General features: G+C 39.2%; 1 protein-coding gene across 2 annotated transcripts in view; it reads left to right on the top strand.

Annotated features, from left to right (window-relative positions):
• LOC107197522 (proline-rich protein 5) overlaps positions 1–15,330 on the top strand; it is a 47,931-nt gene that overhangs the window by 18,579 nt on the left and 14,022 nt on the right. For both annotated transcript variants that reach the window (XM_022671658.2, XM_022671657.2), the window contains exons 2-4: positions 2,875–2,988; positions 6,005–6,085; positions 12,899–12,947. In XM_022671658.2, the coding sequence (XP_022527379.2) occupies positions 2,885–2,988; positions 6,005–6,085; positions 12,899–12,947 (234 nt within the window). In that variant the 5' untranslated portion in view covers positions 2,875–2,884. The remainder of the gene's footprint in view (positions 1–2,874; positions 2,989–6,004; positions 6,086–12,898; positions 12,948–15,330) is intronic.

The raw sequence follows: 15,330 nt of genomic DNA, 5'->3' as shown, positions 1-15,330 counted from the left end.
AAATTGAGTTTTGTTCAAAATAATATAGGACCACGATGGGGAAAAAAAGTAAAGTCCAACCTTTAACTCAAGTAAATTTTAAGGGGGAAATAAAAACTAAGAAATAATTATTCTTCATAAAATCACCTGTTCCACAATTATTGGCACCCCTAACAATTCTTAGGAAATAAATTTAATAAAAGTATTTCTGTCACTTCTACAGTAGTTTACGAAGTTGATCAGAGTATGTGGGAACATTTAATTAGTAATTCACAACTTCCTGTTTCCCTGGGGTATAAATATGACATGATATGTGACACAGAGGCCATTTATCTTCAACATGGGAAAGACAAAGGAACATACCATTCAAGTGAGGCAGATGTGTGTTGACCTTCACAAGTCAGGCAATGGCTACAAGAAAAGCGCTACTCGCCTACACCTGTCCATATCTACTGTCAGAGGAATTATTAAGAAGTTTAAAACAACTGGAACAGTGGTAAACAAGCCTGGACGAGGACGCAAGTTTATTTTGCCACCACACACAGTGAGGAGGATGATAAGAGAAATAAAAAGTTCTCCAAAGCTCACTGTTACAGAATTGCAACAAATGGTAGCTTCTTGGGGTCACAAAGTCTCCAAAACAACCATCAGGCGCTATCTACATGCCAACAAGCTGTTTGGGAGGCATGCACGGAAGAAACCATTTCTCACTCACAATCATAAACGCAAACGTTTGGAGTTTGCTAAGCGGTACTGGGACTTCAACTGGGACCGTGTGCTTTGGTCAGATGAAACAAAGATAGAGCTTTTTGGCAACAAATGCTCTAAGTGGGTCTGGCGTAACACAAGAGCTGAGTATGCAGAAAAGCACCTCATGCCCACTGTGAAATACGGCGGGGGATCAGTGATGCTGTGGGCCTGTTTCTCTTGTAAAGGCCCTGGGAACCTTGTTAGGGTGCATGGCATCATGAATGCTCTAAAATACCAGGACATTTTAAAACTAAATCTGGTGGCTTCTGCCCGAAAGCTGAAGATGGGTCGTCACTGGGTCTTTCAGCAAGATAATGACCCTAAACATGTGGCCAAATCTACACAGAAATGGTTCACCGCACACAGAATCAAGCTCCTCCCATGGCCATCTCAGTCCCCAGACCTCAACCCCATTGAAAACCTGTGGGGTGAGCTGAAGAGGAGAGTGCAGAGGAGAGGACCCAGGTCGTTGGATGATTTAGAGAGAATGTGCAAAGAGGAATGGTCAAAGATCCCTCTTTCTGTATTCTCCCATCTTGTGAAACATTACAGGAGAAGATTAGGTGCTGTTTTGTTGGCAAAAGGGGGTTGTACAAAGTATTAACATCAGGGGTGCTAATAATTGTGGCACACATGATTTGATGTTAAATAATTATTTCTTAATGTGGGATTTTTTTCCTACTGAATAAATTTACTTGAGTTAAAGGTTGTATTTTTCTCTTTTTTTCCATCGTGGTCCTATATTATTTTGAACAAAACTCAATTTATGAGAAGCTAAAGAACACATCTTAACCAGGGGTGCCAATAATTATGGAGGGCACTGTATAATAAAAAGAGAGGAAGAAAGAGACAGTGAGAAGAGAGAGGAAAAAGAGATAGATAAAGAGTAGGGAGAAAGAAAAATGAAGTGACAAGGGGGACAGAAAAAAGGAAAAATAATGCATAAGATAGTGATATAATAATATACAGCTGTGTAAAATAAATAAGAGACCACTTCAGTTTCTCTGATTTTGCTATTTATAGGTAAATGTTTGAGTAAAATGAACACTGTTGTTTTATTCTATAAACTACCGACAACATTTCTCCCAAATTACAAATAAAAATATTGTCATTTAGAGCATTTATTTGCAGAAAATGAAAAATGGCTGAAATAACAAAAAAATATCCAGAGCTTTCAGACCTCAAGTAATGCAAAGAAAACAAGTTCATATTCATGAAGTTTTAAGAGTTTACAAAATCATATTTGGTGGAATAACCCTGGTTTTTAATCACAGTTTTCATGCATCTTGGCATGTTCTCCTCCACCAGTTTTACACACTGCTTTTGGATAATAATAATATTATGCCACTTCTGGTGCAGAAATTTAAGGTTTGATGGCTTGTGATCATCCATCTTCCTCTTGATTATATTCCAGAGGTTTTCAATTTGGTAAAATCAAAGAAACTCATCATTTTTAAGTGGTCTGTATAATGATAAGAGACGAGAGGGACACAAATTTGATGCAGAGAGATATACATTAAGAGAAGTGAGAGAGAGAAAGAGAAACAATGAGTGGAAATGGGACAGATATATAGGGAATTAAAATAAAAAAAAAGAAAAGAAAAGATAGGGACAGATAAATAAACTTGTGGGAGAGATAGAAATGAATGAGAGGATATAGAATGGAACAGAAATAAGTGGAAGAGCATGAGAGAGAGAGAGAGAGAGAGAGAGAGAGAGAGAGAGAGAGAGAGAGAGAAAGATGGAAAAATAGAAAGTCAGAAAGAGTAATTAGAGGAGAGAGTGACAGACACAGAAATAGAGATCAGAAAGATAAAGATAAGATGAAGGCAATGTCAAAGTAGTGAACGAAACAGAGGAAGAGAGAGTAAGAGAGGAGGTCACTGAACAGTAGTAGAGTGGCGGCTGTGGCTGTAGCTGGGTCACGCCGCCCCTCCCCGGCCTGCAGAGAGAGAGAGAGTGAGTGAGTGAGAGAGAGAGGAAGGAAAGAAGAGTGGGAGGAGACTACACCATCCTGCACCTTGCAAGAGTGCTGCTGCCTTGTCTCTTTCCTCCTCTGTGGTGTTGTCTGCACTCTGTTGTTATTGTTGTTGGTTTTATTGTTGTGGCCTGTTCTCTCTCACTGACCATGAGGACTCTCCACAGGCTGAAGTTGATGAGTTCTCCGAGCCTCAGCGAACTGGGCAAGAGTGAGAAGGCAGCCTTGGAGGAGAGAGGCACCCAGCAGCGCAGGGCGGGGGCCAACGCCACCTGGAACAGGTAATACACACGTGCACATCATAGTACCAATAATTATAATAATGTTTATTAATACTATACAGCACTTTTCATGCTGCGAAAAACAAGACAGACACTGCAATGATAACGAAACTTTATAATTTAGAACTTTTATGCTTTTGTATTTATTTAAAAAAGATAGTTAGAGAGAGAGAAAGTGTGTGGTTAATACAGAGACTATTAAGTTGTTTTGCTATTTGTGCTTGTGTTTGTGTGTGTGTGTATGTGTTTGTGTGTGTGTGCAATGAAAGTGTTTGTGTTACTTCTGCCACATCCTTCTCTTCTTTTCCATACACTGAGAGGATGCTGTCAGGCATAGACTATATATACACTGTACTCTGCAGTCGGCACCAGTCTGCTGCATGCTGTTGGTCTGCATGTATGCGTAAGCAGCTCATAAGCTGCATATAAGCAGCAGCAGCAGTAGGACTCAGTGGTCAGTACAGGGTTGGTGTTTGGTGGCACTAAACGTTCCGGCCCTCGTCTCCATCAGCTGGTTGAGATGCAGAGGCGAACACAAAGAGGTCACTCAGAGAAGAGAGGCCTTTGTTTCCTCACAAACTCTTCCTCTCACACACACACACACCGAGAGCAGCACATGGGTGGCTTTCGTGCTGTTAATACAATTGGCCCCTGATGAAGATTGTGAGTTTGTGTGTGTGTGTGTGTGTATGTGTGTGTGAGACACAGAAAGAGAGAGAGAGGAAAGGAGGAAGTAGGAAAGACCATTTAGCGTTGTTCTTACACCTTGTTCTACTCTCAATGTATTTAATTATTAACATTAACATTAAATTCATTGACATTTTATATTTGATCATTTTTACATACCCCCAAATTATCACATCAAGGTACAACTTTTTTTACTTTTTGCATGTTTTTAGCAAAAGAAAAATTCACACTGTTCTCATTTCCCATTATATATCTACTATAGACAGATTATATCTGTCCAGTATCATTTATTTTACTTTAATCCTGGATATATGGAGATTTGGATTTGTAGTGCATTATTAGTATTATGACATTCTGGATCATTGACTTCTGTTACAAATCTGATAAAATTCTTGTATTTTTGCCATATAATTTCGTATGCATTAATACTATTTAATTTTCATTTTGCTGCAGTAGTGTATTCTTGAAATATTTTTTAAAAAAATTCCTTTTATATTGCCAAGAGTATCGCTATTGCGAAAATACCATAAAATATTGTGATATTATTTTAGGTCCATATTGCCCACTCCTAATGTGGACATAGCCTAAATCATTTTTGCAATATTGCAATTTTGCTCCTTGTGTTCAAGTAGTGAGCAATGTGGAAATGCATTATTATGCTATTGTCATTATATCAGTAACATGTAATTCACATGAAAATATTTTCTATCACATAATTTCCTGGACTATGTATAAATACAAAAATATAAATTGGTTATACTGACAGGCCTAATACTCAGTAATAATCCATCTTTATACACATCTGTACACGTTTTATATAATCAATATACGTTTGTATATTGCAGAATTGCATTGAGGCTTTTACTTCATGAGATCTGTTTCACCAAAAAAAATCTCTTTAGATCTTCTCTGAAATACAGCATGACACATGCAGGCATCCATTGTACTCCAGATCTAATTACAGTACAGATTAGTCGGCCTGTCACAATAATCACATTATCCACTTATCGCACAATATATGGACATAACCTCAATCATTTTTGCTGACCTTGATATTGCCCATTCTCTGTACTTAGCAAGAAGAGCCGATTATTGTGAATGAGACAGTATTCTGACTTTATTTAAAAAGTGTTTTTAATTTTAATTTGCATATATTTTGATATTTTAACATTTAATATTTCATTTCCATAAATGTGTTGTCTAAAAAATCAAGATATTATCGCTTATATGACATGGATGAATTTGTATGGTGATAATTGAAACATTTCACCTTAATTATGATTAATGATAAATTATTTAAGTGAATGACACACACTGCATCTATCTTTGGTGTAACCTGCTCAAGTTGCTTAGTTGTTTCAGTGTTCCAGATCTCTTTCACCTTGCTTGCATGTTGCAGAGTATATGGAAATATATGGAGTTAAATGATTGCACATGCAGTAGTATGGTTTAAAAGGACAGTATATGAGCAACAGTAGTTATAAAAGTATATAAAAAAAGATTAATTGCCTTGCCTCAATGCAGAGTACTGTATGATAGTTATAGACACCTGACACCTAGTATTTAGAAAATTTAATTATAAAGCTACAAATCTGTACTTTAAGTATGAATTTGTGACGAAAACAATAATTTCTAGTTATCATCAAAGACCTGATTTAACTAATCAATGTGTTGCTTAGTGAATGTTTCTTTAACTACTTAAACCCTAAGGCTCCTAATGTAAGTCATACTTTAGATTATTTAATTAATATATTTTTGTTCAATCTTTTAATCAATCGCAATTAAATGCGTAGGGTTACGTTAAATCAGAGGTAAAATTGAGCATGTCTGTGCCCGTATTGTAATTCTACCAGTACTGATGATATCTAATCCCGGATCATGTTGCTTGCCATCAGCAGAGTCCAAAAGACCACAATTATCATGCTTTCTCTCTAGGTGTGTAGATGGCGCTCTCTCCCCTCACTTATATTGTAATTTCAGTCGGCACGGACATGTGTTAGCTGTTGTATCAGACCTGAGGAGCAACACTTTCCTCCGAATGCAGTGGCTGCTCACTGATGCTGCATCAGTGGCAGCTGGAAAAAAGGCAGAGTCTAAATTCACATATGTCAAAGGAAGCATATGCTAGTCTTCATCCCTCTAGTGTTGGGGGCATTACCAATGATAGGGTACTGGTAGTTTATATAAATTGGGTTTGGATAATTAGCTCTCCAAATTGAGGAGAACATGATGTAAAAATAAAATAAAATAAACAACAAAAATAACTAAAATTTAGTAGTTGAAGACTTTACTGCTATGTCTCGTTAATGTGTGTTTGTTTTATCCACAGCATCCACAATGCAGTAATCTCCGTGTTCCAGAAGAAAGACCTGGGAGATAATGAGCTGTACTCCCTAAATGAAGGGGTCAGGTAAGCCAAATGCACAGGTGCTTATTCTTCCAGCATCTGTCCATTGACTGCCCATCTACACACTAGTCCATTTAAAGCCCTTTTATTGATGCATTAGAACCCATAACAAATGCATTACAGAGTAGAAATGTGTGAAGAGTGATCTAAATGCCTTTCAGTGCAGATGAAACATCCGACAAACACAGGCTGATGTCTGAGGTTGATAATCTAAAACCATACTCCTGCTGAGTAATGGAAACTGATACTCTCCACTCCACCCACTCCACCACGCACACACAATGACAGAAACAAAGAAGCCAAAACCACATGTTGATTTTACTGAGCTGATGTGAGAGTGGTGAAAGAGGTATAAATGTAATATTTGTCCACTTTCAGGTTGTTGCTACTTCTTTTATTGCAGAAATATGCTGCGTTTTAGCACCTGCTGATGCAACTGAGCTTGATTTTTAGAACATTTAGCCAGTTCACAATATAAAATCATGCTTGATGGAGATGCTTTGAAGTGCGGAGGTGTTTTTGTTGCCATTGCAAGGTTCTCAGTGTAACCACACGAAAATGACAAAATGAAAAAACATATTTTTTTCAGTAGTAGTTTCTTAGACTTCTTTGTAGTCAAAACTCTCTTGCATGTAACAGTAAAAATGAAGGAATTTGAGAAAGATGACCTACTTTAAAATTTTGATAGTCTGTGTCATTGGCAGAGCAGTAAAATGATTCACACAGGCAGCCATATCAGTTTAAAAACCATATAGATTGATAACAGTGATATCGTCTGCACAGGTGCAACAGACTTACCACTAAAACTGTTGTTTTAAAAATAGCTAATTGAGAAGCTGCCAGAGGGAAACTGAGTTGATAGACATTTTCTTCTGTCAGAAACCTGTATAGAACTGTGAAAGTGGAATTTACATATTCTAAACTGACATTCAAGGTTTGCACCATGTTTAATATAAAAAACTGTATATAAGTTTGAAGAAGGTTGAAAAAAAACTAAATAAAATAAAAGTAAAAATTAAGTAAACAAGTTTAATTAAATGTAAAGGAAACAGTAGCTTGTGCATCACTTTAAATGGTGCTGTCTGTTACAAATCAAAAAAATTAAGTTATGTAAAATTGTTTAAATTGTAATCAAGAATCGCTCATGTATTTGAAGTATATAACACATATATTGCAGAGCAATAAGGCCTCAAGTATATCACCATCCCACTACGATCACTACCAATTAAAATAATAAAATCCTGTGATATTACTCATCAACCCACGTTTTTTTCACTTTCATTGACAGTTCTTTATTTCTCAGCTTGTCCAGTTCAACCGGTATATGGTATACCGCCCAGCATACTTTTGGGCTAGAGGAATATTGAGCTGTGGTGCTCCATTCAGTTCTTTTGGGAGTAGTTGGGGAGATGGAGAAGAGTTTAGGTGCAATATCCTGAACTTACTAACATTCATGTCACTGAATGCATGTTATGAATTTTTTCCTGGACAGTAGAGAAAAGTACTACAACAAAAGCGGGATAAACTCTTTTTTTTAAAACCCTTGATTTTGAAAAAATAAATGAGTAGATGTCCTAATACTTTTGTCGTTGTAGTTTAAGTGCCAACTGTTAAGGCTGTTACATTTTTCAATATGGTTGGAACTTATACACAATTCGATGTTCTAACAGGACAGTGATCCCAAATACACAGGGGTTTATAGAATGAAAGAACCAGGCTAACATTAAGCTTTTGAAATAGCCTCTCCAAAGTCCTGACCACAGCCTTTTAAACATGGTGGTAAAGAATTGTGGGGCTTGGAGGATGCTTCACTCAGTTTAACAGAAGGCATCCTACACAGTAAAAAGTTTCTTGTAAATTTTACAGTATGTTTAATCCAGTTGTAATTTAAATGTAATTTAAATTTTAATTATTACTGATATATTACTAAAAATCCCACTAGCCAGACACTAAAAATAAATTCACTGTCAATTAACACTAGCATTTTGAACTTTTTTGTGTGTTTTTGCTTCGGAGGATTGAGGTGGTGTGTAGTCTTACAACACCCATTTTTTCTTTAAATTTTATTGTTAAAAATACATGTGGCTGCTGTGTTCATAGGACGTAGTTCATAGGGCATCTGACACCTTTTTTTGAAGTCTGAGTAGTAGTGAAACCACGCTGAGTCTAATCGTTAAATCAGATTACCATAGTTCTGCAAATGACCACAAGATAAAACCATTTCTTATCAGAAAACCTGACTCAGTTCCTGATCTGCTGTTTCGCAGCCCAGTGTACAAGAGAATGAATGAAACCTGAAGTGGTGTAACTGGCGGATCTCCCACAACACAGCATAAAGGCTTCACTGTACAAAATGCAGAGCCAATGACGGACCTATGCGTGCACTAGGTTTTCTTGGAAACCTGCATATTTTGTGGCTTGAGGTCTCATTTCCCCTTATGCGTTCGATCACAGAGACGTGACCTCATCAGTTTTAAAAGCACAGGAAACAGGAAGCACCTGTTCCCTCGGCCCACAAAAAATACCTACTGGCATCAGAAGGCCAGCATGGGGTTCTACATAAGTGCAAAGATCAAAGCATTAATGAACGGGCTGCATGGTTTCTGTGACATCTACAACGAGGCACAAGTTAAATAGAATACGATAAATAAATAAATAGAATAGGTGAGAGTTCATAAATCATGAACGTAAGGTCAGCGAGGTCACTGACTGATCTGTAGTTTTAAGCTCAGTTTTAAGCTTGGTGTGGGTGATATTACAGAAATGTAATATGATGATCAACAATGTATTTCATGCATTAATCTGTTATAAAGGAGGGATTGACCATAACAGTGTTTTTATGAACACTCCTTCCCAGTCTCAAATCTTTTGCAGCCTCCAGGATTGCAGAATTGTATTTATCCATAAATCTTATCATAACTCTGACCAGCTTCCCTGTCCCTGCTGAAGAAAAGCATCCACACAACATGATGCTGCCACCACCATGTTTCACAGTGGTGATGTGTGTTCAGGGTGTGTCTCATCTGACCACAGCATTTTCTTCCACATGTTTGCTGTGTCCCCTAGGTTGCTAGTGGCAAACTGCAAATGGCACTTTTTATGTCTTTCTTTTAACAATGATTTTCTATTTTTCCACTCTTACATAAAGGCACAATTTGTGATTAGGTTTCAATCCACTTCATAATTGTGTGCTAGTTTGTGTTGGTTTGTCACTTTGTACTTTGTGACTTTAAGTTGACAAAATGTGAAAAAACTGTTCAAGGGGTATAAATATTTTTGCTAGCCATCGTACTTTTAACTAATGCCGAACTTTTTTGAATTATGTGGATTAGAGAAAATCCTTTGATAAGCTTGATTGTGCAGAATATGTGTATCATTTGTTTATCTGATGTTCAATTGAAAATCAAAATTGAAAAATTAAAAAAAACTATTAATCATTTAATTTATTGCCAAAAAAAAACTAATAACGGCTTGTGCTTTCTGTTTTTTATTTAATAATCTAAACAAAAATAGGAAATAAAAAAAAACGGACCAGGAGCTGAACTTTTTGATATATAATTTTTCAACAGTATCTTATTCGAATTTCTGTTCCACCTTAGTTGCTTACGTCAGTAACAGAGACAGTCGTCCTTCATCAGTAAATGGTTTATTTCCTTTATTCATGACTGGAAATACAAAAAATACAGCGAAAACCCCCGCAAATAACGCTCTCCACATATGGAAGGCTTTTTACAGTGCCACCACAGCAAAATCTGGACACTGTATAAACTGTAACAAGTCAAGTAGTTTTATTGTCAATACTGCATATGTACAGGACATACAGAGAATTGAAATTACGTTACTCTCCTTCCCAATTTTACAGCAAGTACAGATAATAGATATAATAAAGGAGAATGGGAGACACTATGTGTACAATACAGCAGGGACACAAATAGACATACATGAGACAAAAACAAGGTGCAGTGGTGTGGGGGAGGAATAGATATATAAATATAAGTAAATAAGTAAAAATAGATATATAATTATAATATAAAAGAGTGGGAGACACTATATGTTCAATACAGCAAGACACAATAAACATACGTAAGACAATAGTGCAATAGTGATGGTGATCGAGATGGAATGACAGTAAAAATAGTAAATAACAGTAGTGCAAATACGGTATATGGTATATAGCTTAAGGCTGGTAAAGTGAATGGGTGCGTAAGTCCTTAAAGTTCACAGTTTAATTAAGTGGAATTAAAGTGCGTATTGACATTGCAAGTATATCAGTAGTGCAGGTGTTGTGTAGTGCAAGTCCGTTTGGAAGGGACCAGTACTTTGTGCATTGTAGTGCAGAGTTTCAGTACTTTATTAGTGGGGGGGTCAGGATGCTGAGTGAGTGTGTGCTGGGGGCAGGATTGGGATGGGGGGTAGAGCAGGAAGAGAGTTCAGCATCCTCACAGCCTGATGGATGGGGCTGTCTCGCAGTCTGCTGGTCCTCGCCCCGAGACTCCGCAGTCTCCTCCCTGATGGCAGCAGGCTGAAGAAGCTGTGTAGTGGGTGAGAGGGATCTCCTTCCAGATGGAGGGCTTTCCGTGTGAGGCGGGAGCTGTACAAGTCCTGAAGGGAGGGGAGAGAGGTGCCAACAATCTTCTCAGCTGCTCTCACGATGCGCTGGAGGGTCCTGCGGCAGGATGCTGTGCAGGCCCCGTACCACACGGTGAAACAGCTGGTCAGGATGCTCTCGATGGCCCCTCTGTAGAAGGTGGTCATGATGGGGGTGGGGGCTCCAGCTCTTCTCAGCTTGCGGAGAAAGTAGAGACGCTGATTTGCCTTCCTGGCCAGTGACGCTGAGTTGGTGCTCCAGGAGAGGTCCTCTGTGACGTGCACACCCAGGAACTTGGTGCTGCTCACCCTCTTCACAGCAGTTCCGTTGATGAACAGAGGGCTGTGCAGTGTGTGAGTTCTCCTGAAGTCCACAACAATCTCCTTGGTCTTCTCTGTGTTCAGAGAGAGATTGTTGTGTTTGCACCAGGAGGCCAGGCGGCTCACCTCGATCCTGTAGTGTGACTCATCGTTGTTGCTGATGAGACCCACCACCGTCGTCTCATCTGCAAACTTGACGAAGAGGTTGGAGGTGTGTGCTGGTGTGCAATCGTGGGTCAGCAGAGTGAACAGAAGGGGGCTCAGCACACATCCTTGGGAGCCCCTGTGTTCAGTGTGGTGATGCTGGATGTGCTGCTGCCAACCCACACTGCCTGTGGTCTTCCAGTCAGGAAGTCTAACAGCCAGTTGCACAGTGAAGTGCTCAGCCCCAGACTGTCCAGTTTGTGTATGAGCTGTTGGGGGACGATTGTGTTGAATGCTGAGCTGAAGTCAACAAACAGCATTCTGACGTAGGTGTTCTTCTTGTCTAGGTGTGTGAGGGCTGAGTGGAGAACAGTGGAGATGGCATCATCGGTCGAGCGATTTGACCGATAAGCAAACTGGTAGGGGTCCAGGGAGGGGGGGAGCAAAGACTTGATGTGATGCATGACTAGTCGTTCGAAGCACTTCATGAGGATGGGGGTGAGTGCAACTGGACGATAGTCATTGAAACAGGATGGCGATGCCTTCTTTGGGACAGGGATGATGGTGGTGGCTTTGAAGCATGTGGGAACCACCGCCTGACTCAGAGAGGTGTTATAAATGTCAGTATAAACCTCTGCGAGTTCCCAGGCACAGTCTCTCAGCACACGGCCAGGAATGTTGTCAGGCCCAGGAGCTTTCCGAGCATTGATCCTGCTGAATGCTCTCCTCACACTGTCTGGGGATAGCGTCAGCACCTGGTCACCAGGAGGAAGGATGGATTTCTGGGCGGGTGTGTTGTTGAGTGGCTCGAACCTTGCGAAGAACCTATTCAGGTTGTTCAGCAGAGATGTGTCGCTGTCGCAGGTCTGTGGATGTGGTTTATAGCCTGTGATAGACTGGATACCCTGCCACAGGTTCTGTGTGTCTCTGCTGTCACTGAAGTGTTGGGAAATCCTCTTTGAGTACAGCCTCTTAGCTTTCCTGATCCCGCGGGACAGGTCGGCCCTGGCTGACCTCAGGCCTGCCTGGTCACCTGTTCTGAAGGCTGCATTTCTAGCCTTCAGGAGCTTGTGGACCTCTCCTGTCAGCCATGGTTTCTGATTCGCTCGAACAGTGACGGTCTTGAGGTCGGTTACATCATCAGTGCACTTGGTGATGTAGGCAGAGACAGTTTCTGTGTACTCCTGAATGTCTGTGGAGTTCTTGTGGGTGGCAGCCTCTCTGAACATATTCCAGTCTGTTGTGCTGGAATATGCATTAATAAGCAGCAGGTTAAAATTTAGATAACTGCTGGTAATCACAGCAGCCCTGTAACAGATCATGAGCGGAAAATACCCAAATATGGCCCAAATAAAAACAGTTCACTTTGAGAATAAAGTCGTAATTTTATTTAAAAATACAAATTCCTTCCTCATATCAGTTTGTTAGACACATTCCCGAGAGGGGAGAGGAACATAAAAAAGGAACATAAAAAAACTCAAATGTAGTTAATTTTTATTTATTTAAATACGGTACTGCTTACCCATTATTTTTGTTATATCATTGTATGCAACATTAAATACTGGCCAACAATTAAACTTCACCTTATTGCCAAACTTTACATTGAGGTGTGTTTGGTTGTATGTAATGCATTTGCTGTGTCTCTGTATATAGTGCCATGCTTGGCCTTGAATGAAAAGCAACTCAGTAACTTTAACTTATTCCGTTAATCCTATGTTTTTTTTTTATTATTAAACTAATCTACTCTGTGCTCTTGTGTTGCAGGCAGCTGCTGAAGACTGAGCTGGGCTCCTTCTTCACTGAGTACCTGCAGGTGAGGATCTGCTTAATAAATCATATGGGGGGAGGGGGTTCTGTTCATATTGAGTCAGACACACACATAAAAACAAACATATACAATATTCCGTGAGCTGTTAACTTTTAGCTACACGTAAAGATTCAGAACTAAAAGACTCTTCATAGTTTGTTTTAACTATTATACTGCAAGAACTTTTTCTATTTGGCTATATTGTTGCTTTTATAAAGGTTTAGCAGTTGTCAGGGGCTACCAGTTGTAAGTGGTGACTCATTAATGTGAAGGAATTGTCGTCAGTGAGCACGGGGACAGGTGCTTCCTGCCCAGAAATTCCTCAGATGAGCTCCAACTGAAGAAAGCAAGCTACACTCCAGCTGTGGACCTGTAGTGGTGTTTACCTGTGTGGACCGGTGTATATAGGTTTTCAACATTATACTTTATTAACTAGTTTCTATGCTCAGTATCTCTTTTATCAGGTACATCTATCATGCCCCTTTCATGTCAGTTTCACTTGTGATGAAAAACACCACTACTCAGATAATATCTGGTCAGCGGTGGGCCTGTAGTCATCCCATTTCTATTGATATGTAGGATGAGGTGGACTTTTAGATGACTTTAGGGCTGCATCTACAATTAGTGTTTAATTTAGTTTAATTTGTGTATTACTCCATTAGCTACAGTGCCCTCCATAATTATTGGCACCCCTGGTTAAGATGTGTTCTTTAGCTTCTCATAAATTGAGTTTTGTTCAAAATAATATAGGACCACGATGGGACAAAAAGTAAAGTCCAACCTTTAACTCAAGTAAATTTTAAGGGGGAAATAAAATCCCTGACTAAGAAATAATTATTCTTCATAAAATCACCTGTTCCACAATTATTGGCACCCCTAACAATTCTTAGGAAATACATTTAATAAAAGTATTTCTGTCACTTCTACAGTAGTTTACGAAGTTGATCAGAGTATGTAGGAACATTTAATTAGTAATTCACAACTTCCTGTTTCCCTGGGGTATAAATATGACGTGACACAGAGGCCATTTATCTTCAACATGGGAAAGACAAAGGAACATACCATTCAAGTGAGGCAGATGTGTGTTGACCTTCACAAGTCAGGCAATGGCTACAAGAAAATCGCTACTCGCCTACACCTGTCCATATCTACTGTCAGAGGAATTATTAAGAAGTTTAAAACAACTGGAACAGTGGTAAACAAGCCTGGACGAGGACGCAAGTTTATTTTGCCACCACGCACAGTGAGGAGGATGATAAGAGAAATAAAAAGTTCTCCAAAGCTCACTGTTACAGAATTGCAACAAATGGTAGCTTCTTGGGGTCACAAAGTCTCCAAAACAACCATCAGGCGCTATCTACATGCCAACAAGCTGTTTGGGAGGCATGCACGGAAGAAACCATTTCTCACTCACAATCATAAACGCAAACGTTTGGAGTTTGCTAAGCGGTACTGGGACTTCAACTGGGACCGTGTGCTTTGGTCAGATGAAACAAAGATAGAGCTTTTTGGCAACAAATGCTCTAAGTGGGTCTGGCGTAACACAAGAGCTGAGTATGCAGAAAAGCACCTCATGCCCACTGTGAAATACGGCGGGGGATCAGTGATGCTGTGGGCCTGTTTCTCTTGTAAAGGCCCTGGGAACCTTGTTAGGGTGCATGGCATCATGAATGCTCTAAAATACCAGGACATTTTAAAACAAAATCTGGTGGCTTCTGCCCGAAAGCTGAAGATGGGTCGCCACTGGGTCTTTCAGCAAGATAATGACCCTAAACATGAATGTGCAAAGAGGAATGGTCAAAGATCCCTCTTTCTGTATTCTCCCATCTTGTGAAACATTACAGGAGAAGATTAGGTGCTGTTTTGTTGGCAAAAGGGGGTTGTACAAAGTATTAACATCAGGGGTGCTAATAATTGTGGCACACATGATTTGATGTTAAATAATTATTTCTTAATGTGGGATTTTTTTCCTACTGAATAAATTCACTTGAGTTAAAGGTTGTATTTTACTCTTTTTTTCCATCGTGGTCCTATATTATTTTGAACAAAACTCAATTTATGAGAAGCTAAAGAACACATCTTAACCAGGGGTGCCAATAATTATGGAGGGCACTGTATTTATTGATTATTCTAAAAGGGGTGCGCTTCTCAAATAAAATAATGTCCCAGAATGTATCAAAATAATTATACAATAATAGTTATTTATTTTATAATATTCTCTTAAAATCACATAAACACAAACAAAAAATAATTTAATGAATACCCTGCATGCATGTGACAATATTATACATATACCCTGACGTATTTAAAATAATATTGTGTTATTTTGATGCCTCAACAACAGGAGGGTGAAGACAAGCACATGCCTCCTCCTATACACGTGAAGTCA

Source organism: Astyanax mexicanus, chromosome 2, assembly GCF_023375975.1.
Source record: "Astyanax mexicanus isolate ESR-SI-001 chromosome 2, AstMex3_surface, whole genome shotgun sequence".
NCBI lineage: Eukaryota > Metazoa > Chordata > Actinopteri > Characiformes > Acestrorhamphidae > Astyanax > Astyanax mexicanus.
Note: the sequence above shows the minus strand (reverse complement) of the source record. Positions and strands in the feature narration are given on the sequence as shown.